Source organism: Caretta caretta, chromosome 6, assembly GCF_965140235.1.
Source record: "Caretta caretta isolate rCarCar2 chromosome 6, rCarCar1.hap1, whole genome shotgun sequence".
Lineage (NCBI taxonomy): Eukaryota > Metazoa > Chordata > Testudines > Cheloniidae > Caretta > Caretta caretta.
In genome coordinates this window covers 18,512,501-18,537,259 of record NC_134211.1, presented here as the reverse complement: position 1 = coordinate 18,537,259, position 24,759 = coordinate 18,512,501, and the positions used below count along the sequence as shown (strand labels likewise).

General features: G+C 42.9%; 1 protein-coding gene across 12 annotated transcripts in view; it reads left to right on the top strand.

The window, feature by feature from the left end:
* Positions 1-24,493, top strand: part of PPP6R3 (protein phosphatase 6 regulatory subunit 3) — a 138,600-nt gene extending 114,107 nt beyond the window's left edge. For 7 of the 12 annotated variants that reach the window (XM_048855292.2, XM_048855302.2, XM_048855296.2 and 4 more), the window contains 9 exons: positions 615-669; positions 2,837-2,967; positions 4,223-4,341; positions 6,038-6,191; positions 10,227-10,333; positions 11,255-11,405; positions 16,300-16,317; positions 16,625-16,747; positions 23,002-24,493. In XM_048855292.2, coding sequence (XP_048711249.2) covers positions 615-669; positions 2,837-2,967; positions 4,223-4,341; positions 6,038-6,191; positions 10,227-10,333; positions 11,255-11,405; positions 16,300-16,317; positions 16,625-16,747; positions 23,002-23,053 — 910 coding nt within the window. In that variant the 3' untranslated portion in view covers positions 23,054-24,493. The remainder of the gene's footprint in view (positions 1-614; positions 670-2,836; positions 2,968-4,222; positions 4,342-6,037; positions 6,192-10,226; positions 10,334-11,254; positions 11,406-16,299; positions 16,318-16,624; positions 16,748-23,001) is intronic. The other 5 variants (XM_048855303.2, XM_075129297.1, XM_048855297.2 and 2 more) reach the window with 1 other exon arrangement.
* Positions 24,494-24,759: the final 266 nt, after the last annotated feature.

The following is a 24,759-nucleotide window of genomic DNA, read 5'->3' as shown; positions in this document are numbered from 1 at the left end:
TTTTGACACTTTACTATTAGGGTCCAGTCTTGCAAAAGAATCTGCCTTGTTGAACCATTATGTCTTCATAGTCTCCCTGACGACAGTGGGCAGGTGTAAAATCTGCCTGCATGGATCTCTTTGATGGAGTTAGGGCCTTAGTTGACAACTCATTTTTTAAAATGTATTCTGTCAGTTTGGTAGACATTCCTTGGAACTGTGTATTCACTATTTTTCTATTTTAAAAAGAAAAAGAAATAGAGATGCGTGGTCGTTGACCACATTATATGCGTTTAGTTATTTTATTTTGATTTATTTTGTCCATGTATCTGATCAAAGGTAGCCATTTTTTATATTATTGGCTTAACTGTCTTGTAAGGTTTTGTGCATGGAAAACATCCCATGATTTGATAAATTGTTTAACTGTATGATAGTAGGAGGCATGTTTCTCCTAAACACAAAAGTTAAAACTATTTTCTTGCTGTGTGGGAAATTGCTACTTAAGTTTTGTAGTTTCAGGTCATCTTAGTATTCTTGCGCAGTAACGAGTTCAGAGTATAAAATGTCTTTCTTCGTTGTGTAAATTGCAGCATCTTTTTTGCTTTTAGTGCATAAATCTGTACTTTTTTTTGCAGTGTGTCTTTTGATCGCGTGTCAGACATCAACTTTACCCTCAATACGAATGAAAGTGTGAGTATATGTTCCTGCTGCTATCATGACTTCTGTGCTTGAGAGTGTGGACTGCAAAACAAATAATAAAACTTCTACTTGTCTTCAACACGTAGGGTGGGTCAAATGATTCTTTTCAGTATTATACTTGAGGAGTAGCTCATTCACCCACTTTCTTGTAATGATGTAAAGCCTCTGTGTCATTGGGAAACTTGAAACTGCTTTCTATATCAGCTTCTGAGGAGAGCCACTTTCACTTTAAGGTATGACCAGATACAAGTGCTTCTGTTAGCCGGCTCTAAAGGAAATGCAGTCAAAAGCTGCCTGTTTGCTGTGGTAGAGGTACCTCAGAGCTTGTCTGCACAGTACAGCATAGCATATTAGAGGAGGGTACATCGACGTTACTTGCTAACTGGCCTGTGTAGACCCATGCTGGTATGCTCTAGGACAGTGGTGCTCAGACTTTTTTAGATGTGCCCCCCCTCCCCAAAGGACTCTGTCTGCGCCCCCCACCCCCATTATTGCACAGTCAAGGCTTCCTCAGCAGCAGAGCTTGGACTGAAGGCAGAGCTGGGGGAGGAGCTGGGGCTAGAGGCGGAGCAGGTCTGGGGGCAGAGCTGGGTTGGGGCCAGAGCAGGGTGTGGAGCGCAGAGCTGGGCCTGGAGGTGGAGCAGGACTGTGGTCTGAATGGGGTTGGAGGCAGAGCTGATCTGGGGGTGGAGCAGGGCTGGAAGCATGGCACTCCCTTTTCGTCCCCTGTGAGGGATGGTCCTGCCTTTCCCGCCCCCTCTTCTCCCCAAACATTTCTCTGTGCCCCCCGAGGCATGCCCCACACTTTGAGAACCACTGCTTTGAGTTCCCTAGCTCACGGTAATGTTGTATTTGCTGACACAGTACTAAGTTAGTACACACTAGGGAACTTCTAGAGCTGGGGTGGGCAAACTTTTTGGCCTGAGGGCCATATCAGGGTATGGGGATTGTATGGCTGGCCATGAATGCTCACGAAATTGGGGGTAGGGGTGCGGGAGAGGGTGAGGGCTCCAGCTGGGGGTACAGCCTCTGGTGTGGGACCAGAAATGAGGAGTTCAGGGTGCGGGAGGCGGATCCGGGTTGGGGTATGGGAGGGGTATGAGGGCTCCAGCTGGGGGTGCAGGAGGGTGCTCTGGGCTGGGATTGAGAGGTTCGGAGGGGGATCACGACTGTGGCAGGAGATTGGGGCGTGTGGTGGGGGCTCGGGGGATGCAGGCTCCGGATGGTACTTACCGCAAGCAGCTCCTGGAAGCATGTCCCCCCTCCGTCCGCAGGTGCAACCCTTGCAGCTCCCATTGGTCAGGAACTGCGGCCAATGGGACCTGTGGGGGTGGCGCGCAGAGCCACCTGGCCACGCCTCCACGTACTACGTAGGAGCCGGAGTGGGGGTCATACCAGCTGCTTCCTGGGAGCTGAGGGCCGGATTAAATGGTCTGTTGGGCCAGATGTGGCTCATGGGCCGTAGTTTACCTACCCGTGTGTGGGACAGTTACTGTGCAACATGTTGGTATATCTTAGAAATCACACTGCTCTTGTGCAGATTGCTGCACTGGGTAGACAAGCCCTCAGATTCATGAACAGACTTGGGTATCATTCCCTGGGCCTGTGCTGTTTGCTTAAGCAGTTTATAGTGTGTGGGTAGTAGCTTCTCACTCTTCCACCAAAATGCAAATTATGGTCTTAACCAGCAATGTAAAAGGAGTAAGGGGACAGAAGTGTAAAGATCTTTTCCCCAGAAAATGTTTCTCTGGTGTGCTAACCTCCTCCCTCCTTGAGTGTATGTGCCTGTCCCTTCTACCTCCCACCACTCCCCAAAAAAAATCTGGAGAGAGAATTCACAGTGGGGAAAAACGTCACCAAAACTTTGAAATGTTCTTTAGCTATGCCCAGGGAGTGAGCAGGAAATTGTAAAACAGGCACCACTGTAAAGGCAGAGTTTCCTGAACTGCTCTCATAGAAAACTTAGTCAAAGCTTGATTAATCCAAATCTGGGTGCATATCTCATTCATGGGATATAGTGTGGGTTCCTTATATGCACCTTTATTCTTTTCTGAGACTATATTAAAAATTGTTTAACCATAGAAATAAGGTGGAGTAGTGTACAGTTTGTGAATGGTCTTTACTCCTGTTCATATTTTTGCTTTGTGTTCTGCTGTAGGGGAATATTGCATTGTTTGAGGCATGCTGTAAGGAGAGAATACAGCAGTTTGATGATGGTGGTTCTGATGAAGAAGATATATGGGAAGAAAAACACATTGCATTTACACCAGAATCTCAGAGACGATCCAGGTGAGCAGTGTTTGTTTTCCATCCAATTTGTACCACCGAAGAACCTCGCTGTTTTCATTGAGTACGTCTGTTGGTACAAATTCTTGACTGCTTGGAAGGCCTGTCGAACAGAGAAATCAGAGACAAATTGAGTAGTTGCTGCTGTTCTGGGATAACCTATTAGAGGATGGGCCCAGCATCTGTCCCTTCCAGTCTTTTGCCTCTGTAAGAGGTTTAGGCAGCAGGCCTCTCTGCTACTCAGCACTTCTTCAGCTTTCCTTTTTTCTTCCATTCTTGCTCCTTTCCTCCACTGCCACTTGGGCCAAACCTCCTCCTTGGTTATGATTTCCAGAGGCTCCGAGCTGTCCAGCCCAAGCAGCCTGCCTTCCCTTTAGCATGCTACACCAGCAAGAGGCCAGTGTACTCAGGCTGTATAGTGCCAGGGTCCCCCTCCTTGTGCTGCAGTAATAGAGATTTTTTTCTTTTTCTTTCAAAGAGCAGGTTGAGGAGAATCTGTTGTCCCCAGTGCTTTCACTGACCCTTCAGCTCTCCACTCAAACATCCAGAGTTTCCTGTCAGGGATCCCTTTGGAATGTCTCCTCTGACCTTTGCACAGTAGCACCATATACACTGTTGTCTGTTCCCCCTCCACTTGCAAATACCTGTGACCAGGAATTTGTGCTAGACCATTATGTTGCTGCTGCATTTAGGAATATGTATAGGTCCAGGTTACCAGTGCACTGATGTCTGTGCAGAAGTGAGGGAAAAACTTGGATGTCAGTCTGGAAGGGAGGAAGAGTGGGGAAGCTGTTGCCCTGCTCTCCTTAGGACTACTTCTGTTCATCCTCTGGCATTTGCAGCAGCCCATGTGGACCAAATGAAGTCTCTCTCTGCTTTATTGCCTGGTGCTGTTTGACCTGGCCCCTAGCTATATTCCCTCCCCTTTCCTATTTCCCCTTGGCATGAGGGCAGTGGCAGCCATCTTTCCTTTCCCTTGTTGCTGTGGGAGAGATGGGTCAATTAACTTTGTCAAGTCAAAAAACACCCTAAAATCTTGATCCGTTCTGGCAGCGCTGAAGAGTAAGTTTAACAGCTAATGCTGCAGTGTAGTTCCAGCTGATGATCCCTCAGTGTTTATGGTCAGACTTGCCTCATTCCTAGCTGCTAACTTGATTTGCAGTTCTGTTTTAGCCCGGGAAAACTCCACTAGCCCAATGCACCCCTGGGAATTCCTTCTAAATATTGAATATAAACAATCCCTTTATATTTTGTGAAGCTCGGGCAGTACGGACAGTGAAGAAAGTACAGACTCTGAAGAAGAGGATGGAACAAAACAAGACTTGTTTGAATCAAATACCAATGCAGAGGACAAAATGGAAGTGGACTTAAGTGAACGTAGGTGGTTTTTTATCCTACTGCCTCGATCTGCTTAGATTACCTGATGGAGGAATTAGATTGCAAGTTATCAGTGTAGGAAAATGTAACGGTCATTCAGTTAAGTGGTAGCTCATAGTGCAATTTTGTCTTCCTTACCACTTTATTGAGGCCCCTGCAGTTTAATGTCTCACCTTTGCACCAAGAGGTTTTCTGCGTAAAATCCTCATAGCAGGATGCAAGTTTTGTCAAGTATGAGCACTTCAGGTGCCTGGCTGAGTCAGACACATGATAATGTAGTATTCTGTTTATAAAATGGATTTTGGGTTTTTTAAAAGAAATTGGGTTTTTTCCCCAAAAGGGATGTGTAGTTTAAACAAGCACACCTGTTTGAATCTGTTTAACGCTGATGGAAGCTTTGGAGACCCATCAGTCTAAACCATTTGATATCTTTACTGAAACTAGTGAAAGTAAAATTTTGGAAGTGACAGAAAATCTGTACCTGTTTCAGACAAACTTTTACTCCATGCTGGTTCTTTTTTAGTAGTTTTACACAGGAGCCAAGAAGTGACTTGAACTGTAGGTACAGACTGTTAATGTTTTAAGGCATTAGACTTCTAGGGGCTCTTAAGCCTGGTCTGAACACACAGTTGTACCTGTTTTACTGAAGGCATAACTTTTTTTATACTGATTTAGTTAAACTGGTGCAATTTTGTTTGTAGACAATCTTACCAGTTTAAACATGGCTTATGTCAGTTAGGGTCACATCAGTAAATTCACAGGTGCAAGCTAAAGTGATATAACCTCTCTTAAATTGGCAGTCCACACATACGAGTTGCACTGGTTTAATAGAACTGATTTAAATTAAACTAGTGCAACGTCTATGTATAGAAGAATGCTTAGTTTTTTTTATATTGACTATAAGGAATTATAAAAACAAAACAAAAGGAATTTGTTTTTTTCCTCTTCCTTTTGTCAGATTGGTGTCCCTGGCATCTGTGTGTCCAACAAGTTTTTATCCTTGTGGATACCCTCTCCTATCTGTCTGGATTGGAATTTCCTGTTACAATTGTAGTTAGTCACAGGGCTTCCTTTTCAGCCTGACTTTTTTGTACGTAACTGCTAATGAAAACAAGTATTTGCCTATGGGACGATGAAGCACCTTGAATGAGTACTCTGAGTTAGAGGCCTATTTTCAAAATAAACTTGCTACAAAATTTAAAATTCTAGTGGGAAGAATTTTAAAATAAAATGTTAAATCCTCATTTGTTTTTTGCAACAAAATTTTGCAGCACTTTGCTAGTGAACTGATTACTTATTTTCTTTGTTGCAGTTAACAAACACACATAGTAAACAGAAGCTAAACAGTGAGAAGAACACTTAGTTTTAGAAACAGGTGTTGACAGTAACAAATAATACATATTTTTTCTATAAAATGTTGGACTATATTCATCCCTAGTGTAACTCAGTTAAATTATTTTTAATGTGTCATCTGTTAGATTGGATTGATTGCAGAATGCCATGAGTTATAGTGGTATTTTCCTCTAGTTTCATAGACCAAATTAATTTTGCATTTGTGAATTGCATTCAGTTTCTAACTCTAGTGTATGCAGTGTTTCAGGTTAGCTATATGTGCATGTATAGAGTCATAATGTATTAAGAAGTGAATTATATCAATTTTGAAATACGTTATAATTGAAATTGTCAATGTTTCTAGCACCAAACTGGTCGGCTAACTTTGACGTACCCATGGAAACTGCACATGGTGCCAATTTGGATTCTGTTGGGTCTGATGTATGGAGCACAGAAGAACCTATGCCAGGAAAAGAAACTGGCTGGGCTTCTTTTTCAGAGTTTACATCTTCTCTAAGGTAGGAGAATTTTATTATGCTTTACCCCAGGCTACCAGCTGCCAAGGATAATGGCAGTCGGTACTAGTCCCTTTAGTGGGCATATGCATGTCTTTTGCAGAAGTGTTTGTATAATCCATTATGGAGTTCTGCCTGAAACAGAACTAGTGTTACTTGTCGTTTGCTGTACCATGTTGTTGGGGATTTTTTGTGGAGTTAAAAGGTATATTGTACGTAAGGGCGTCATCTACTCTACAACTATCATCTACTCAGGAGACTCCGATCCAGTCCGTTTCTAGTGTAGATGGTGTATCTAATTATATCTTGCTAATCAATTTGGTTGATTGGTAGGATGTTTAGGTCCTAGCCACACTCTTTTTTTTTATAAGTGGACTGTAGCGGTAGTGTCAATTGGGCCTAAGTGACAAATGCATCTTTGAATATGGAATAAATTGAAAGAGTATGATGGCTCTGTTTTGTGATGTAAAGAAAATAGTTTTGTATATGTCTGAAAATCCATCCACTCCATGAAGCCCATGATGACTTGCTTAGACAGTCCCATAGTACTTTGAAGTGCTTGACCCTTTTCTGCTGTGTATTGGTTTGCATCAGAAATAGTCAGATTCCTAGGTATAGAATCATAGAATATAAGGGTTGGAAGGGACCCCAGAAGGTCATCTAGTCCAACCCCCTGCTCGAAGCAGGACCAATTCCCAGTTAAATCATCCCAGCCAGGGCTTTGTCAAGCCTGACCTTAAAAACCTCTAAGGAAGGAGATTCTACCACCTCCCTAGGTAACGCATTCCAGTGTTTCACCACCCTCTTAGTGAAAAAGTTTTTCCTCATATCCAATCTAAACCTCCCCCACTGCAGCTTGAGACCATTACTCCTCGTTCTGTCATCTGCTACCATTGAGAACAGTCTAGAGCCATCCTCTTTGGAACCCCCTTTCAGGTAGTTGAAAGCAGCTATCAAATCCCCCCTCATTCTTCTCTTCTGCAGGCTAAACAATCCCAGCTCCCTCAGCCTCTCCTCATAACTCATGTGTTCCAGACCCCTAATCATTTTTGTTGCCCTTCGCTGGATTCTCTCCAATTTATCCACATCCTTCTTGTAGTGTGGGGCCCAAAACTGGACACAGTACTCCAGATGAGGCCTCACCAATGTCGAATAGAGGGGAACGATCACGTCCCTCGATCTGCTCGCTATGCCCCTACTTATACATCCCAAAATGCCATTGGCCTTCTTGGCAACAAGGGCACACTGCTGACTCATATCCAGCTTCTCGTCCACTGTCACCCCTAGGTCCTTTTCCGCAGAACTGCTGCCTAGCCATTCGGTTCCTAGTCTGTAGCTGTGCATTGGGTTCTTCCGTTCTAAGTGCAGGACCCTGCACTTATCCTTATTGAACCTCATCAGATTTCTTTTGGCCCAATCGTCCAATTTGTCTAGGTCCTTCTGTATCCTATCCCTCCCCTCCAGCGTATCTACCACTCCTCCCAGTTTAGTATCATCCACAAATTTGCTGAGAGTGCAATCCACACCATCCTCCAGATCATTTATGAAGATATTGAACAAAACCGGCCCCAGGACCGACCCTTGGGGCACTCCACTTGATACCGGCTGCCAACTAGACATGGAGCCATTGATAACTACCCGTTGAGCCCGACAATCTAGCCAGCTTTCTACCCACCTTATAGTGCATTCTTCCAGCCCATACTTCCTTAACTTGCTGACAAGAATACTGTGGGACACCGTGTCAAAAGCTTTGCTAAAGTCAAGAAACAATACATCCACTGCTTTCCCTTCATCCACAGAACCAGTAATCTCCTCATAAAAGGCAATTAGATTAGTCAGGCATGACCTTCCCTTGGTGAATCCATGCTGGCTGTTCCTGATCACTTTCCTCTCATGCAAGTGCTTCAGGATTGATTCTTTGAGGACCTGCTCCATGATTTTTCCAGGGACTGAGGTGAGGCTGACTGGCCTGTAGTTCCCTGGATCCTCCTTCTTCCCTTTTTTAAAGATTGGCACTACATTAGCCTTTTTCCAGTCATCCGGGACTTCCCCGGTTCGCCACGAGTTTTCAAAGATAATGGCCAATGGCTCTGCAATCACAGCCGCCAATTCCTTCAGCACTCTCGGATGCAACTCGTCCGGCCCCATGGACTTGTGCACGTCCAGCTTTTCTAAATAGTCCCTAACCACCTCTATCTCTACAGAGGGCTGGCCATCTCTTCCCCATTTTGCGATGCCCAGCGCAGCAGTCTGGGAGCTGACCTTGTTAGTGAAAACAGAGGCAAAAAAAAGTATAATGAGATTGTAGCCACGTAAATATCCCCAGAAATGTGAATCTTTTAAAAATTGCCCAATTATTGTGCTCCAGAATGTACTTTTTCATTTAGCGCTGGTCTACACTTTAAACACTGTAGCAGCACAGCTGCAGCACAACAGCTGCCCTGCTTTAGCACTTCAGCATAGACACTGCCGACAGCAGTTGGAGGGGTTCTCCTGTCTGCATAGGTAATCCACTTCCCTGAGAGGCCGCAGCTAGGTCGACTGAAGCCTTATTCCATTGACAGAATGTTAGCTACACTGGGGGTTAGGTCAGCTTAACTGTGTTGCTCAGGGTTAGCTGGGTTGACCTAACTTCGTAGTGTAGACCTCGCCTTCGTCTCTTGCCTGCATGGGTGGTGAAGATCATATTCAGAATATAAATCAATTAAACAGATGTAGTGATTGATGTCTGCCAGAGTGTGCAGCTGCCCCGAAGCAACTGGTCCAAGAGATGTGAACTGCACCATTCCTCTCCATTGTGTTGTTATAATGAACTCTGATTTCATTTCAAATGTCACCATTACAGCTCTTCAATGCAATGCCTGAAATGGGGGCAGGGTGCAGTTGGCAGCTAGTTTGTGGTTGTCAAGATTTACTGGTGTGACGACCAAGTAATTCAAACTGCCCTCCTAAACTTAAAATGACCTCTGCTCAAAGATGATGGGAAAGAGATGTATTCCCTCTCTGTAACAAGCGTCCAACTATTTAATAGGTAACAAAAACCAAAACTGTTCCTTACCTACATGTCAATAGCTGTATTTTTTCCTGTAGCTTCTGCAGTGCAATTAAACACCTACAGCACATTTCAAAATTGAAAATTTGGGGGCAGTGTACAATAAATTGAATTTAATATCAAATTAAATAAGACAAGGGATATTGTCTGACCTGGACTGCTTGGAAGTAAAGGTGAACAGTGCTGCATAATTTCAAGGTTTCTGCTGCAGTTTTGGGGTCCCAGTCCCTACTGTGTAAATTGCATCTTGTGCCCTTGGAATAGTAAAGGAACTGTTTCAAATTCACTTCAAAATGAGACCCTAATTCTGCAGTTAACCGCTTGTGGGTGGACTGCTATCCAGCACGGAGCCATTGCCTTTTATGGGACTGAAATGCATGCTTTCATGAATAGGGATATTTTTGCTGAATCGGGGCAAAAAGTCATTTACAATTATTTAAGATTGGAAGTGGCAGAAATGTGGTGTCTGTTTGGGGTCCTGTGGGATGTATAAATTTTGAGATCTTAATCCAGATACCAGTGGACAAACATCTATGTTATAAAGACCACCTCTGTGGTTGGTGGTGATCTACTTCGTGGGCAGAGATGGCATTGATTTGATTTGGATATAGAGATTGAGCAACCCAGATACCATTTCCATGAAAGGGACAGTCTAGCTGAGAATATATTTAAAAGGAAACTGCAAGGGACAAAAAAAAAATTAGACTTGTCCTTTTTATCCTGTTTCTGTGTCTCCCTCTCTCTCGATAGTAAACCAGAAAATCTTAATTCTGGCTTTTCCTAACTTTGTAGTGCTTGACTTTGCATCCTTAAAATTCTTTTAACATTTCTTGGATGAGTTGTAGCATAGTTGATTTCAGTGGGATTCCGGAGTTGATAGTACTCACAGAAATAGAAACGTTATTTTAGAAGTTCTGGTTGTAAATTGCATTTTAATGTTGAGAAATCTTTTTCCAAAACGTAATTCACTTTCATTTGTGTTTAAGTTCGAAAGAGTCTTTAAGAAGTAATTCTCCTGTGGAAATGGAAACAAACACAGAACCAATGGATCCCCTGAGTGCAAATATATCTGCACGTGCAACACAGCCAGAGGGTAAGTGCACTGAAATTATTCGAATTATGTGCAAATGAATAACTTCGAAGCAGAGTGGCTTAAATGAGTAGAGCATTAGACTTCCTGGCTCTACCACTAGCTTCCTGGGAGATCTTGAGCAAGTCATTTCCCCTCTCAGCACCTCTGTTTCCCCATCTGTAAACTGAGGGTAAGGATACTGACCTCTTCTGAAACGAGTTTTGAGATCTACAGAAGAAAAGCACTGTATAAAAACAAGCTGTTAGTGTTAATATTAACTTTACTTTTCTTTATTAGTCAGTGGGACTTGGGCACAGCTTTAGTTAAGATGGCCTTTAGCCTCTTGAGTCTTTGGATGCAGCAGTGAACAGTCTGTGTGTCCGTCTCTCCCTCCTGTCGTCTAGCTTTTCCAGCGCATGCTCAAAGTGGATTAAAAATGAGCAGGTTACCCCTCTTCCCAATTAATGAACATAACAAGTGCTGGAAGCCCGGGATCTTCAGACCGAACTATGGGCTTGTCTACATAGGGAAACTTACCGGGAGACCTGTACCAGTATGATAATACCAGTATAACTTCCTATGTGAATACTCTTGTTCCAGAATAAGTGTCCAAACAAGGAGTTATAGCAGTAAATTTCCCTGTGTGGACAAGCCCTAACTAAGTGTCGCAGCTTCTGCAAATATCTACATTGCTAACTGATTTGGAAAATGTATGTTTTCTTCAGTAGCTGTTAAAATATTTCTGCCCATATTTGTGCCCATATTTAAAGTATATGTGCCCATGCATATTTTACCTGCCGTGTGGGATTTGCAAAGTAAACAAAACTGCAGGAAGCTTGTGATTACAATAGACGTTCTCCTCCTACACATCTCAACTGATTTTTACTTGTTCATTACCTATAAAAATCATTAGCAATATCCTGATTTATTTCACTGTATCAGCCCAAGGAAGTGTTGCTATGGAGGCCAGTTCAGATGGAGAAGATGATGTGGAAAATGCAGACAAGGTAACTGAGACAGTAATGAATGGCAGCATGAAGGAAACCCTGAGCCTTACTGTAGATGCTAAAACTGAAACAGCTGTCTTCAAAAGGTGAGGAAACCTAGTTCATTTCTCTTATTCACTCAGGATGTACAAATTTTTTTTTTCCTCCTTTAAAAATGTTTTTAATAAATGTTGACTGAGCATTTTATTCAGTCCATTTGGAAGTATTTCACAGAACTAATGATTTCCAAGACTCTAGACACCTGCATGCAGAGATTTTAAACTTAACAGTCTAACTCCAGTTTTCCGTTACCTGAGCTTTCATTCATATGTAAATTTGAGTAGAGGTTATGGAGCTAGGTTTTGTTCTGCACTGGAACCGAAACAAAACCTTCTGAACTATTAACTGAATTGTGTTGCGATGTCAATTTTTGGATTGAGAGCTGAGTTTTTTGATTAGGGAAGGTTTTGTGTGTCCAGGGCTTTTGGGTGAGTGAGATGCTTCTTCGAGTATTGGTCCCTAGGTGTCTTCCACTGTGGGTGAATTCTTTCAAGCAGTGTCTTTTGTCGATACATGCACCCTTGCCTTCTGTGTGCTTTCAACCAAAGGAATTAAAGGGTGGAGCGGAGAGGACTGGACTAACTGTCTTTCCAGTTCCTTCTTACTGCCATATGGCCTGGATCAGAATGTCCAGTGTCTGGAGCTTTCCTTGGAGTTCTCTGATCTGTAAATATTCCAAAATTTGCTTTTGCCTATAGTTCTTTATATCACAGGTGTTTTCTCAGTTTCATTGTAAGCCCCAACCACTTTCAATGTGAAGTGCTCTCTTTTGGCCTTGCCACTGCCTTTATAATTAGTTTTTAATAGTTTTATAGCTTTTAGTAGAGTTTTCTAGTTAGATTCTGTACCTCAGGGGACTTCCCTCTTCACCTCAGCCTCTCATATCCCTTCCAGTACTATGATAATTGTTGCTGCTCTTCTGAGTTTCCTCTGATTTGATAGTGTATTTCTGATCATGAGGTGTCTAAAACTGAATGCAAAATTGCTGGTGCAATAGCAGCAGAACTGTTTAGAGCATATATCCCTTCACTGCTACATGATCGTGATGCTTCTCTATATATAACAAAATTGCAATGACTCTTTCTGGCCAGTGTTTGAGTAAATCACACATCTAACTATTCTCCTAGTCTATCCCTGTCTCTTTGAATTTTATGGTCCATTTTTTGATCCATGCTGCGTGAAGTCAGTTTCTACTGTTGTGGTTCTTTTACCTCCAGCCTATGCTGCTTCCATTCACAATACTTTGGTATAGAATTGTGAATTCTGAGATCCTTCAAAGAGTGAAAAAACAAACTAATTGTAGAAAGATACTTTGACTTCTAACCCTCTAAAGGGGACATTATAGTTAGACCTGAGCTTCAGATGAAAGTCCCAAAATACCTTTAATTTGAAAGGAAAGCCCCCTAGACTAATAGCATGCCTAGTAAGACAGAGATCAGGTCAATGGTAAAGACGGGAGACTAGCTTGGAATAGGAAAACATGTAACTTGCAATCTCACATACAGGGGAAATGTTCCAGAATGCTGTATGGCGAGTTTTGATCAAATCCACTCTGTGACAATTGTAATCATGTGCCTTTTCATTCCTTGTAATCCTAATCTGTAAATATTTCAAAGTAGTGCACAGAACTTTGTGGGATCAGTAGAACTCCCATTAGAGTCAGTATTTGTATGGCTAAAACCCCATTTGCTGCTTTGGGATGTGGGGATGTCCAGAAGTAGTGAGGATACAGAAATTTTGCATCAGTCCTTCTGGCTTGCTCCTCCCTGAGTTAAGCACTGTGTACAAATTCTTACCATATTCTCTCATTTGAATTCTTTAGGCTGCTGCTGATAGAAAATTGGTATAATGAAACTGACAGGGTCCCAGAGAGACTTGGGTGTTCAGAGTAGTCTCCCTCTTTTTCCCTGAACTTGAGATTGCACAAGGGGTTTTCAGTTAATGTATTTAGGGCTTACTTTAGGTCAGCTAATTTATTATTACTGCTTACTGTTTGAATTGAGGTAGCACCTGGAGGCTGTAATCAGAATTGGGGCCCTTTTGTGCTAAATTACGTACAAACATGGAGGTGGACATAGTTCCTGCCCCCAAAGAATTTTAAAGGAGGTATCTCAAACATTTGGGAGAGAAGATGGGGAAAGTAGTTATAGGCATGTTTGTTTGCAAAGACACAACAAATATCAGAAGTCCCTCTTGGGCATCTGTCATCAGTTGGGTTTTTTTGGTAGGCATCTTGGGGAAAAGTTGCTCTTGAGGAAGGATTTAAAGGAGAACTGAGTAATAGCTTTATGTACTAGTTAGGAAGGATGTTTCATGCGTTCTTTAGTGTTGCTCTTTGTGGAAGTAACTGGTAAATGGAAGCTGACACAGTAGAGGTACTTAAGTTGTGAAGGTTTGTAAAGACCGGAAGCTTGTATTTCAAGCAATGAAAAAAGGAGAGCAAGTGGAGAGACCCAGAAGTGGAAGAAAATTCTGGCCACGTCACAACCTATCTGAGAGGAGGAGATTCTAGTAGTCAGGACAGGAGATCCAGACAAGGATTTTAGTGGTATGAATAGAAAAGGGGTTAGCTATGTTAGGGGGTCAGTATTAGGAAGATTTTGACATGGCCTGGATGTTGTGAAGGTCTTGAACAAAGGTGCAGTCAAAGCTGACATCCATATTATGGACCAGAATGGCAGGAAGGATAGCAGAGGTGTCGGGTATGATGGAGAATGGGTGGAGTGGGGAGGGCTTTGGAGGAAACAGACTGAGTTTAGTTTTGGTTATATTACATTTAAGTTAATGGCAAAACATCTAAAAAGAGATGTCCATTTGGATGAATGAGCTCTTAAGTGCTACCGTAATGCAAACAAATAGTAATGGAGGGAGATGGGTCAGTGGTAGAGAGATGTCCGTATCATTGGCGCAGAGGTGATAGCTGGATCTGAAAGTGTCAGTGAGGTTGTCTGTAGATGGGAACTTCAGGAGGAAAGGAAGTGGGCCAAGGACAGAGCCTAGTAGGACAGGATGCCTGTGTAAAGTGAGATATGGGACCAGGAGGATCCACTGAAAGAACAACCAAAGTAATAGGACAACTGGGAGAGGAGAATCTCTCACAAATCTTAAGGGAGAAAAAGGACTCACATCATATGGTGGCAGGTTTACAGTTTGAGAGGTGTGTAAGGTTTGCACTTGAAATCAATGAAAGGTGGTTGGCTGACATAGAATCCTAGAAAATCAGGGTTGGAAGGGACCCCGAGTCATCTAGTCCAACCGCTGCTCAAAGCAGGACCAATCCCCAACTAAATCATCCAAGCCAGGGCTTTGTCAAGCCTGACCTTGAAAACCTCTAAGGAAGGAGATTCCACCACCTCCCTAGGTAAACCATTCAACTGCTTCACCACCCTCCTATAGAAAAAGCTTTTCCTAACATCCAGTCTAAACCTCCCCCACTGCAACTTGAGACAATTACTCCTTGTTCTGTCATCTGGTACCACTGAGAACGGTCTAGATCCATCCTCTTTGGAACCCCCTTTCAGGTAGTTGAAAGCAGCTATCAAATCCCCCCCCCCCTTCTCTTCTGCAGACTAAATAATCCCAGTTCCCTCAGCCTCTCCTCATGAGTCGTGCTCCAGCCCCCTAATCATTTTTGTTGCCCTCCACTGGACTCTCTCCAATTTTTCCACATCCTTCTTGTAGTGTGGGGCCCAAAACTGGACACAGTACTCCAGATGAGGCCTCACCAATGTCGAATAGAGGGGAACGATCACGTCCCTCGATCTGCTGGCAATGCCCCTACTTATACATCCCAAAATGCCATTGGCCTTCTTGGCAACAAGGGCACATTGTTGACTCATACCCAGCTTTTCGTCCACTGTAACCCCTAGGTTCTTTTCTGCAGAACTGCTGCCTAGCCATTCGGTCCCTAGTCTATAGCGGTGCATGGGATTCTTCTGTCCTAAGTGCAGGACTCTGCATTTGTCCTTGTTGAACCTCATCAGATTTTTTTTGGCCCAATCCTCTAGTTTGTCTAGGTCCTTCTGTATCCTATCCCTCCCCTCCAGCGTATCTACCACTCCTCCCAGTTTAGTGTCATCAGCAAACTTGCTGAGAGTGCAATCAACACCATCCTCCAGATCATTAATGAAGATATTGAACAAAACTGGCCCCAGGACCGACCTTTGGGGCACTCCGCTTGATACTGGCTGCCAACTAGACATGGAGCCATTGGTCACTACCAGTTGAGCCTGATGATCTAGCCAGCTGTCCATCCACCTTATAGTCCATTCATCCAATCTGTACTTCTTTAACAAGAATGCTGTGGGAGACCATATCAAAAGCTTTGCTAAAGTCAAGGAACAACACGTCCACTGCTTTCGCCTCATCCACAGAGCCAGTTATCTCATGGTAGAAGGCAATTCGGTTAGTCAGGCTTGACATCTTCTGGGTATGAACATACCCATAACAAAGTAGCTAGAAAAAAAGAACATGTAGCATTGGAGTGCAAATGAGAAGGGAGAAATTTTTTAAACATAGATATGTATTTACCAACCCCCCCTCTTCTCTTCTCTTCTCTTCCCCCCCGGCCCCTATAGGCTTCACAACTGTAAGGGAATTCTCACGTGTTTCATGTGTAGTTCTAGCTGAATAGAAACCCTAACCAACTACATAAATGATCCCTTTTTCTCAAATGTGTGCTGTCCATTGTCTGCCTGTTTTAGTGCTATGCAACATATGCCAGGTGTACTTCAGCCCCCAAATGAAAAGATGACTTCCTTTAGGAATTTTGAATGAGTAGAGTGTAATACAAATAAGTAGCTTTAAAAAAAGAGAAATATAAGGCTGGGTTTCCTGATGTGCTTTTCCATGGACAAGTTTAGTCAAAGTGCTAATTTTTGAAAGGAACCTCAAGTCTTTTATACTTTTCTCCTTCTATTTTTTGCATACTTTTGGCTTCAGGGTGTTGAAATCCTATCGGTATGTATGGTAAAGGCTGTGATTGTTCTCACTTCAGGCACCAAGTACATTCTTTATTCCCTCCTTGCACTTGTATGTAATCATTGTATTTCATGCATTTTTTTTTTCAATCCAGTTTAAGTGGGCGTAACACTAATGTATTAATGGATGTCTACAGAGTCCAGATTCCTGTGCTTGATTTCCATGCTTCAATCATAATTCAGAAACCATTTGCATGTAGTCTGGACCCTTCCCTCTGTCTCCTACTATTGCATGAAATTCCCTACATCCATAACTGAAGTTAAATTGTAACCTGCTTTTTATTTAGTGAGGAAGGAAAATTGTCTACCTCGCAAGATGTTTCTTGTAAATATGTGGTGGAGGAGAATACAGAAGCTGTAGAAGAAAATCCTGCTACTCCACAGCCTGATAGCAGCAGTGCAGAACAGAGGTAACCTTATTAAAGGCTGCTTTCAAGCCTATTACCAGCTGTTTATAGCATGTTTTTCTAATAGAACTAATCTATATATCTACAATTTCTGGTTCCAGAATCCATTTATCAGCTCTTGGTGTTAAGTGTCTTTTCTGCACACATTAATCTATTGTTTGTACCTGTTCTATGTGTATTCTTTTGAGTTGTATTTTTCCATTAATGTCTGGAGTTCAGAGGAAATAGTTTTTTTTCAGAAGTATTTCATTCAAATCCCTTTTACCCAGTATACTGTAGCTAAAATGAGTTGGTGTTTCCATTCTTTTGCAAGAAAAGGTGGGTAAGGTAGTCTTTTACTGGACCATCTTCCGTTGGTGAAAGACAAGCTTTTGAACTACACAGAGCTCTTAAGCCTGAGACCTGTACAGCAATTCTGTGTAGCTTGAAAGCTTGCCTCTTTCACCAACAGAAGTTGGTCCAGTTGGACCCCAGGTCGGTGCTGCAGGAGGTTCCCTTCGTGGCCCCATCCCCGTGGCTGATTTTGGGCTCTGACACCTCAGATCTGGGCTGGGGAGCCCACCTGAGCGAGCTCAGCATCCAGAGCCACTGGATGCGGGACAACCTGGCCCTCCATATCAATGTCAGGGAACTCAGAGCAGTTCGCCTGGCCTGCTAGGGCATTCTTAACTCACTTGAAAGGCAAGGTGGTGCAGGTACTGACAGACAATACTGGAGCGATGTACTATATCAACAGGCAGGGAGGGGCCAGGTCCTCAGCCCTCTGTCAGGAGGCCCTCAGCTTATAGGACTTCTGTGTGCGTCATGCCATTCATCTGATCACCACCCATCTGCCTGGCTCCAGGAATGTCTTTGCCGATCACCTCTGCAGGACCTTCTCATTTCGCCGCGAGTGGTCCCTCCATCCGAAGGTGGTCAGCGTACTTTTCCGATGGTGGGGAATTCCCCAGGTGGACCTTATCATGTCCAGGCAAAACAGGAAGTGCCACCAGTTCTGCTTCTTCCAGGGTCTGGACCGGGGTTCCCTCTCGGATGCCTTCCTCATTCCGTGAATGGGGCGCTCATGTATGCCTTTCCACCACTGCCATTAATCCACAGGGTTCTGGTGAAGGTCAAGGAAGACGGCGCGAAAGTCATCCTTGTGGCTCCGGCGTGGCTCCGTCAGCACTCGTTCGGCATGCTGTTGGACCTGTCGGCAGCCACCCCCCTCCCACTGCCTCTTCGACCAGATCTGCTGTCGCAGAACCATGGCAACCTGCTGCACTCGAACCTGGCACTGCATCTGACGGCATGGCTGAATGCAGATGAAAGAGCATGTTCAGCCCGTGTTCAGCATGTGTTGCTTGGCAGCAGAAAACCCTCAACCAGGGAGACCTACCTGGCAAAGTGAAAAAGGTTTGAGTGCTGGGCTGCAGAGAGATGTCTTTGGGTCCTCACTGTAGGACGTACTGGATTACTTGTTGTGTCTGAGATTTCAGGGGTTGTCCTTTCCCTCTGTCAAGGTCCACCTGGCGGCCATCTTGGTGCGGCACTCCCCCAGTCTACGGTGGGTCCCTCTTCACCCATCCCATGATACTGCGTTTCTTGAAAGGGCTGGAGCGCCTCTACCCGCAGGTCCGGCAGCCGGTCCCCCCCCTTGGGACCTGAACATAGTGTTGTCCAGACTCATGGGTCCTCCTTTTGAACCCTTGGCTTCCTGCTCCCTCCTCCTCCTGTTGTGGACAGTCTCCTTTTTGATCGCTGTAATATCGGCCAGTAGGATGTTGGAGATCAGGGTGCTCACTTCAGAGCTGCCCTATATGGTTTTCTTCAAGGACAAGGTGCAGCTGCAGCCTCTCCCGAAGTTCCTGCCCAAGGTGGTGGTCCAGTTACATACTGGTCAGAATATATGTTTACTGGTCTTCTGCCCGAAGCTCCATGCATCGGATGAGGAAGGGAGGCGTCAACACCCTGAATGCCAGGCAGGTGCTGGCTTTCTACATGGTCAGAACGAAGCCGTTCTGTATGTCATCGCAGCTGTTCGTTGCAGTGGCAAATAGGATGATAGGTCACCCTGCGTCTGCACAGAAAATCTTGTCCTGCATCACGGCCTGCATCCGTTACTGCTACGAGTTGGCAAAGATATCCCCACCGGCAATTGTAATGACTCACTCAACTCGAGCACAGGCCTCACCGGCAGCCGTCATGGCCCAGGTGCCGATTCAAGAAATCTGTTGGGCTGCAACCTGGTCGTCCGGCCACACGCGTGCGTCGCATTATGCTTTGACCCAGGGAGCACAGGATAATGCTGGCTTTGGCAGAGCCATGCTGCAGTCTGCAAGCCTGTGAACTCCGAGCCCACCTCGAAAGATGCTGCTTGAGTCCCCTACAATGGAATTGATATGAGCAAGCACTTGAACTAAAAATGGTTACCCACCTTTCGTAACTGTTCCTAGAGATGTGTTGCTCTTGTCCATTCCATTACCCCCCCACCCCCCCGTTGGATTGTCGGCAAGAAAGAACCGAGAGGGCGTAGGGCTGGGCCTCATATACCAGCGCATGAGCACAGCACTCAAGGGGCGACACAGCCGGCCCTACTGATACCGCTAAGGCAAAGATCTCTGATGAATGGAATGGACATGAGCAACACATCTCAAAGAACAGCAGTTACGAAAGGTGGGTAACCATGTTTTTTATTGAGTTGAGATTCTTTACTTTTAAAAATATTTTATGTATAAGAAGAGTAAATAACACGTTAGGGGTTCTCTTTTACACTCCACTGTGGGTTTTTTTTTAAAAACACCTCAACTATTTGACCTTTACATGCACTCATAGTAGATTAAAAGTTTTGCACATTTCAGGAAATCAAAGAAATGTAAAAGCTGGAAATGCTGTAATACGGCACCATTTTAAAAATAGCTTTGCAAAGCTTGTCAGATGTTTGCCAAGACACACAGCATTAGCCTGTGAATAAAGAATTACGAGCATAAACCAGAAGAGGGCTCTCAAAGCTAGCAATTCCTTGCATTGTTCCTGATTTGAGTAAATGTTTTTTGTTTTAGATATCCTTGTTTTGAAATCCCTTTTTGGCCTCTAATGACAAATTTTAGAATGGACAAGGTATTTTAAAACTCTCTCTAAAGGTGGCTGTCACAGTAGATTTAATCAGATTCATCACAAGTGCAATATAAATATGTAGATAGACCTATCCCCGCTTTTGGGGCTCCATGCATGTATGCTTGGTGGGAGTCTCCTAGGTAAGTCATGGTCCCCCCAATCAAAAATAGAGAGGTCTGTGCTAGGAGTCCCAGAGTGCCCCAGAATTTCCCAGTGGTTGGTTTATTTCAAACAATTAGTGAAGGTCACTGCTACAGCTGTGGTGATTGTGTAGAATAGACTCTTGACCATCTAGTTTTTCTATTTTACCTCCCAGATTTTTCCTGAAAAGTTGATAATTTTCTGTCTAGTGCGGTCTGTCTCTTTTCTAATGTATATATTTTTTTAAAAAGTGTTTTTAGTGAGTGATTGACAGCCAAAGACTTAGCTAGGGGACTCCTGCTGGTCATGTGCATATAGAGCACAGACCCAAGAGTGTGGCTTCTCTATGATTGTACACCATCAGAGAACAAGTGTTACAGGTAACTTTTCTTTGTGTGCAGTACAGAATGGTATATTTTTTTCTTTAAAAAAAAAAAAAAATTCGTGACATGGTTTCAGTGGATTAGTTTATTGCAGTGGATGAAAGTGGAGTGGATTTTTTTGTGTTTTTTTTAAAGTGCATGTTGTTTAACCTAGAAACAAGTGGTGTTGGTTTGAACCACATGAGTTTCATATCATTTGTATTGCCTGAATTAGCAGGGAGAGCGTTTACACTAAAACTGTTCTTGCCATAATAGGGCTTTTTTTGCTTTTCACTTTCTTCACTCCTTGCCCCCGAACTGTTCTTTATCCTTTAACGGTAATGGAGTGAATGAAATTCAGAATGCTCCTGAAACAGCAGCTCCTAGGTCAGATTAGCACACAAGACAATTTTTAAAAACATTACATTTATTTACTTTGTATTTTTGACTCTGCAAATATTACTTCTATATGAAAAATAATTTATATGAGATGTACTTAAGTAATAATTTGGCAAGCTGAAGCACTAGTACACCTAGTACAAAATAGGAAGCAGAGGCACTCTTTAAAGGAAATAGAAACATACTTAGTGAGAAGACACTGTACCTTACAATATCACTATTATTATGTGCCTTCCATCACTGACTGAAGCCAGTTGCATTTTGTTGAAGACCAAATGGAACTTCGATTAGTTGTACGTACTTCATTAGTCATCTTCATTAAAGTGCTGAATATAATGATAGTCAGTGGGAGTAATTAAATGGCAAAAACTCTGTTAATGGGGATTTAAGGTTGCTCAGTGATAGCCTGTGTTCCAGAACGTTAGCCTTAGGTTTTGTCTACTCCAGAGTTTGTCAGCATAACTTACTTTGCTTGGGTGTGAATAAACCACCCCCCTGAGCGACCTAAATTACATCGACATAAGCACTTGTGCAATATGTCGGCAGGAGAGCTTCTCCCAACAACATAGCTTCGGCCGTTCGCGGAGGTAATTTTATTTTTGCTTCTTCACCAGATGTCTTGCAGCGGCACAGCTGCACTGGTACACCGGTGCTGCCGCAGTGCTGTACATGTGGACATGTCCTTAGTGGGTTTCAGACTTCAGAGTTGCAGGCTCAGAGGGTTGTTAAGTGACCCGTTCATCTCAATGAGATGTTCTCAACTGAAAGGGAATATTCATGGGAGATTAATACAATCTGAAACACTAGCTCTGAGATGTGTGAACTGCTCTATTCATGTCAGTGGGTGTTCCCAACCTACACCCCCCGGTTGGAGAATTTCTGATGTGTTGGTCTTAGCTCCTCATCCCTGTGTCAACAGTATGTTCTTGGTGCATGCTCAGGGCATGCCTGTTCTTAGCTTCCTAGCCAGATGGGGGCAGGACTTCCCCAGATTCTGGCTCAGATTGGGGTGGGGGAAGAGGAATGGGGGTGAGAACCCCATTGGTGGGCAGGAGCCTCCAGGTTCTGCCACACACATGGAGGCACAGGGGCTCAGACATTACCAGAACAGACCTGAATCCCAGCTCACGGTGGGCAGGGCTCAAACCCCCAGAAGAGCAAGCACCCCAAACCTGGCTCACTTGAGGGAGCCAGGGAAGGAGGGGTCCCCAGAGTGTGGTGAACAAACATGCCGCTGCCCCATTCTCCTGTCCCCGTCTTCCTGTCACTCCCATGTTTCCTTTCCCAGTGTCTCACCTATCTTCTACTTGCTCCCTGTTCCCATCTATTCCCCACCCTCTAATCACTTCCCTTCCTGGTGAGCATTAGCTTGTGTGGTTTCTTTTCAGAAACTAACTTCAGCACCTCCTGAATGATCTGTTGTGCTCAGATTACATCCCCCCCAAAATAAAATTTCCCTTTTGATAGAGGCAGATTGGAACAATATACCTGCTTTGTTTTGGGTCGGTGTTCAGATTTTATGACCGTAACACATTGCCAGAACCACCCAGATATTAGTTGTAGAGGCTGTTTTCCAGACAGTTAGCGTCACGCTGCACATGCTCAGTATAATACACAAGGCACACGAATAGGTGTGCAAGCCTTCTCATGTACATAACCAGAGAAACAAAGTTTTTTGTCATGTTTTAATTTGATTTCCCCCAAAGGGTTGGTGGGTGTCATGCACTCTTTTGGGGGTAACCCTCAAACATTGAACACCCTCATGCGATGATCTAAGCCCTGGCTTGATCTCTATCTATGAGCAAAACTAGGTTGCCAGAATGTGTCAATTTCAAGTAAAGCTGTTTTCTTCCGAGTGTTCTATCTTGGGAACCCCTTTGATCAGATGGCCCCAAATTTGGATCATTAACAGAACCCTACAGCCCCACTAGACTTACCAAATGTCAAGGCAATCCCAGTAACCATGTAGATTTTAGAGCAGTTAGAAAAGGAACCTTTAAAGAGAAAGCTGGTCTTAACCTTAACTAGAGTAGAGCTGTCAATCTACTTCTGTGATTAATAAGAAAATGAAAATAGGACATAGCAGGGTGTGTTATGGATGCATTGTGTCTTTTCCATGACCCCAATTCTAAATTAATATATTTTGACAAGTCTTTGGAAGTTCATGTTCTTGCCTTTACCCCCAAACTTGATTGTAGTGATTATTATAAGAGTGCATTGGTTTCTTATACACTTACCATCCTCCTTTTGACTTCTTAGGACTGATCAACAAACCCTTTTAGGAGAGGCAGCTGTTAATGGCCCTGTATGATATGTGATGTCTGCTGCTGTTGGCTGAAGAACACGAACTGATATCCAGGGGTTTTAGTGTTTCTCAAGGATTTCATCGAGAGCCTGTCAAAGCCAGTCACTGCTGCACTAATTTCGCAAGGGATCAGGACCAGCAACATTTATATTCTAGATTTTAAGACATTGTACAGAAATTCATAAGTGTAAAAAAATATTGCACATGGAGAAATACCAATACTTTTTGCGTATGTTTATATTGTATTGTTCTAAATAATGGGTGGCCTGTGAAATAAGATCTTGCCACCCGGGTAATGATGATAGTGATACTATAGTTAAAATGGCTGTAAGAATAGTTTTATAAAAAAGTGAATACACAAATCTAATGTATTTGAGACATAACTATTTGACAATTAGTGTGACCAAAGTATTTAGCAGTTTTCATACATTTTTTCACCTTGTAAAAATAAAATAAAATTCATGTTTCTTCCAGGTTGGCGAAGAATTGTAGAACTGAAATGCCCTATAAATGTTATTTTGGTTGTTTTAGCTTACAAAAGTGATTTAAATAAGAATTTTTGGTGTTCAGCATTTTACAACAGGTTTTTAATTGGTAATTGTTTTCTGTATTGTTTAAATCAGATCAAAAATGTAAGTCTATTGGTAGAGATTTTAAGTATTTATTACTACAACTTAGGTGACAAATTGATGTTACTGTAAAGCCATATGTTCTGTTAGTCTTGTTTGCTTGAAACAATACCTTACAGGTGAAACACTAGAATATTTGAAGTGCACATGGCTTGTTGTGTTTTTTAAAGTGATTCACCTACCTTTGAACCCATTCACCAAGATTTACTTTAATACCAAGCATTATACAATTGAACATTTTAGAACAATCTGCATATTTAAAACACCATAATCCTGTTAGACAAATCAACTAAGTGAAATGCCTGTGCTGCTAATGTAATTACAGTACGTGCATTTTAAAAATATAGTATTTTTAAAGTACAAATCAAAATTTGGCACCTGAGCATGTTAATTGTTACTTTCACTGTATTGATCTGTGTGAGGCTTTCGTTTGTAAGTTCTAAACCATTTTTTTCACAGCTGGTTTGTATATATATATAGTGATTATGGAAACTAATTCTGCGTAATTTATAATTTTCTATGTCAGTATGAAATTCCAACCGCCTTCTCAAACAAACAGAAGCAATATACTGTATATTGCCACATTGTCTGGTGAAAGGATTAAAGTACTTCACCTCTTGCACTTTTAGATGCAAATCCATTTTTGTTTCTGTAATAGGAAGTTAGTCATTTATTTTTACATTGTTTGTTTTCCTGACCAGTATTTAAAGCCAAAAGGATACTCTAAACAATGGCCAATGATTTATTTTAGAAAGTGTCCCAAGCAACGTGCCTAAACATTACATTGCATACAGAAATAAAAAAAACAAATGTATAATGGTATTTCTTTTAATTCTTCCTGTCTTGCATTTCATACAATATAACGCCAGAATATCTCCAGAGAGATTCCGAGTGGTAAACCCCCAAGAAATTACTTGATCCATCTGGTGAAAACGGAGGCAAATAATAATTTTCAGGGTAAAAAAGAACCACTGGTGTTACTTGGTGGTGCATAAATGATGCAGGAACCCACTCACTTTAATAAATAAATAAAAAAAAGTGTCCCTTTCTATAAAATGGAATATTCCTACTTTTGTCTTACTT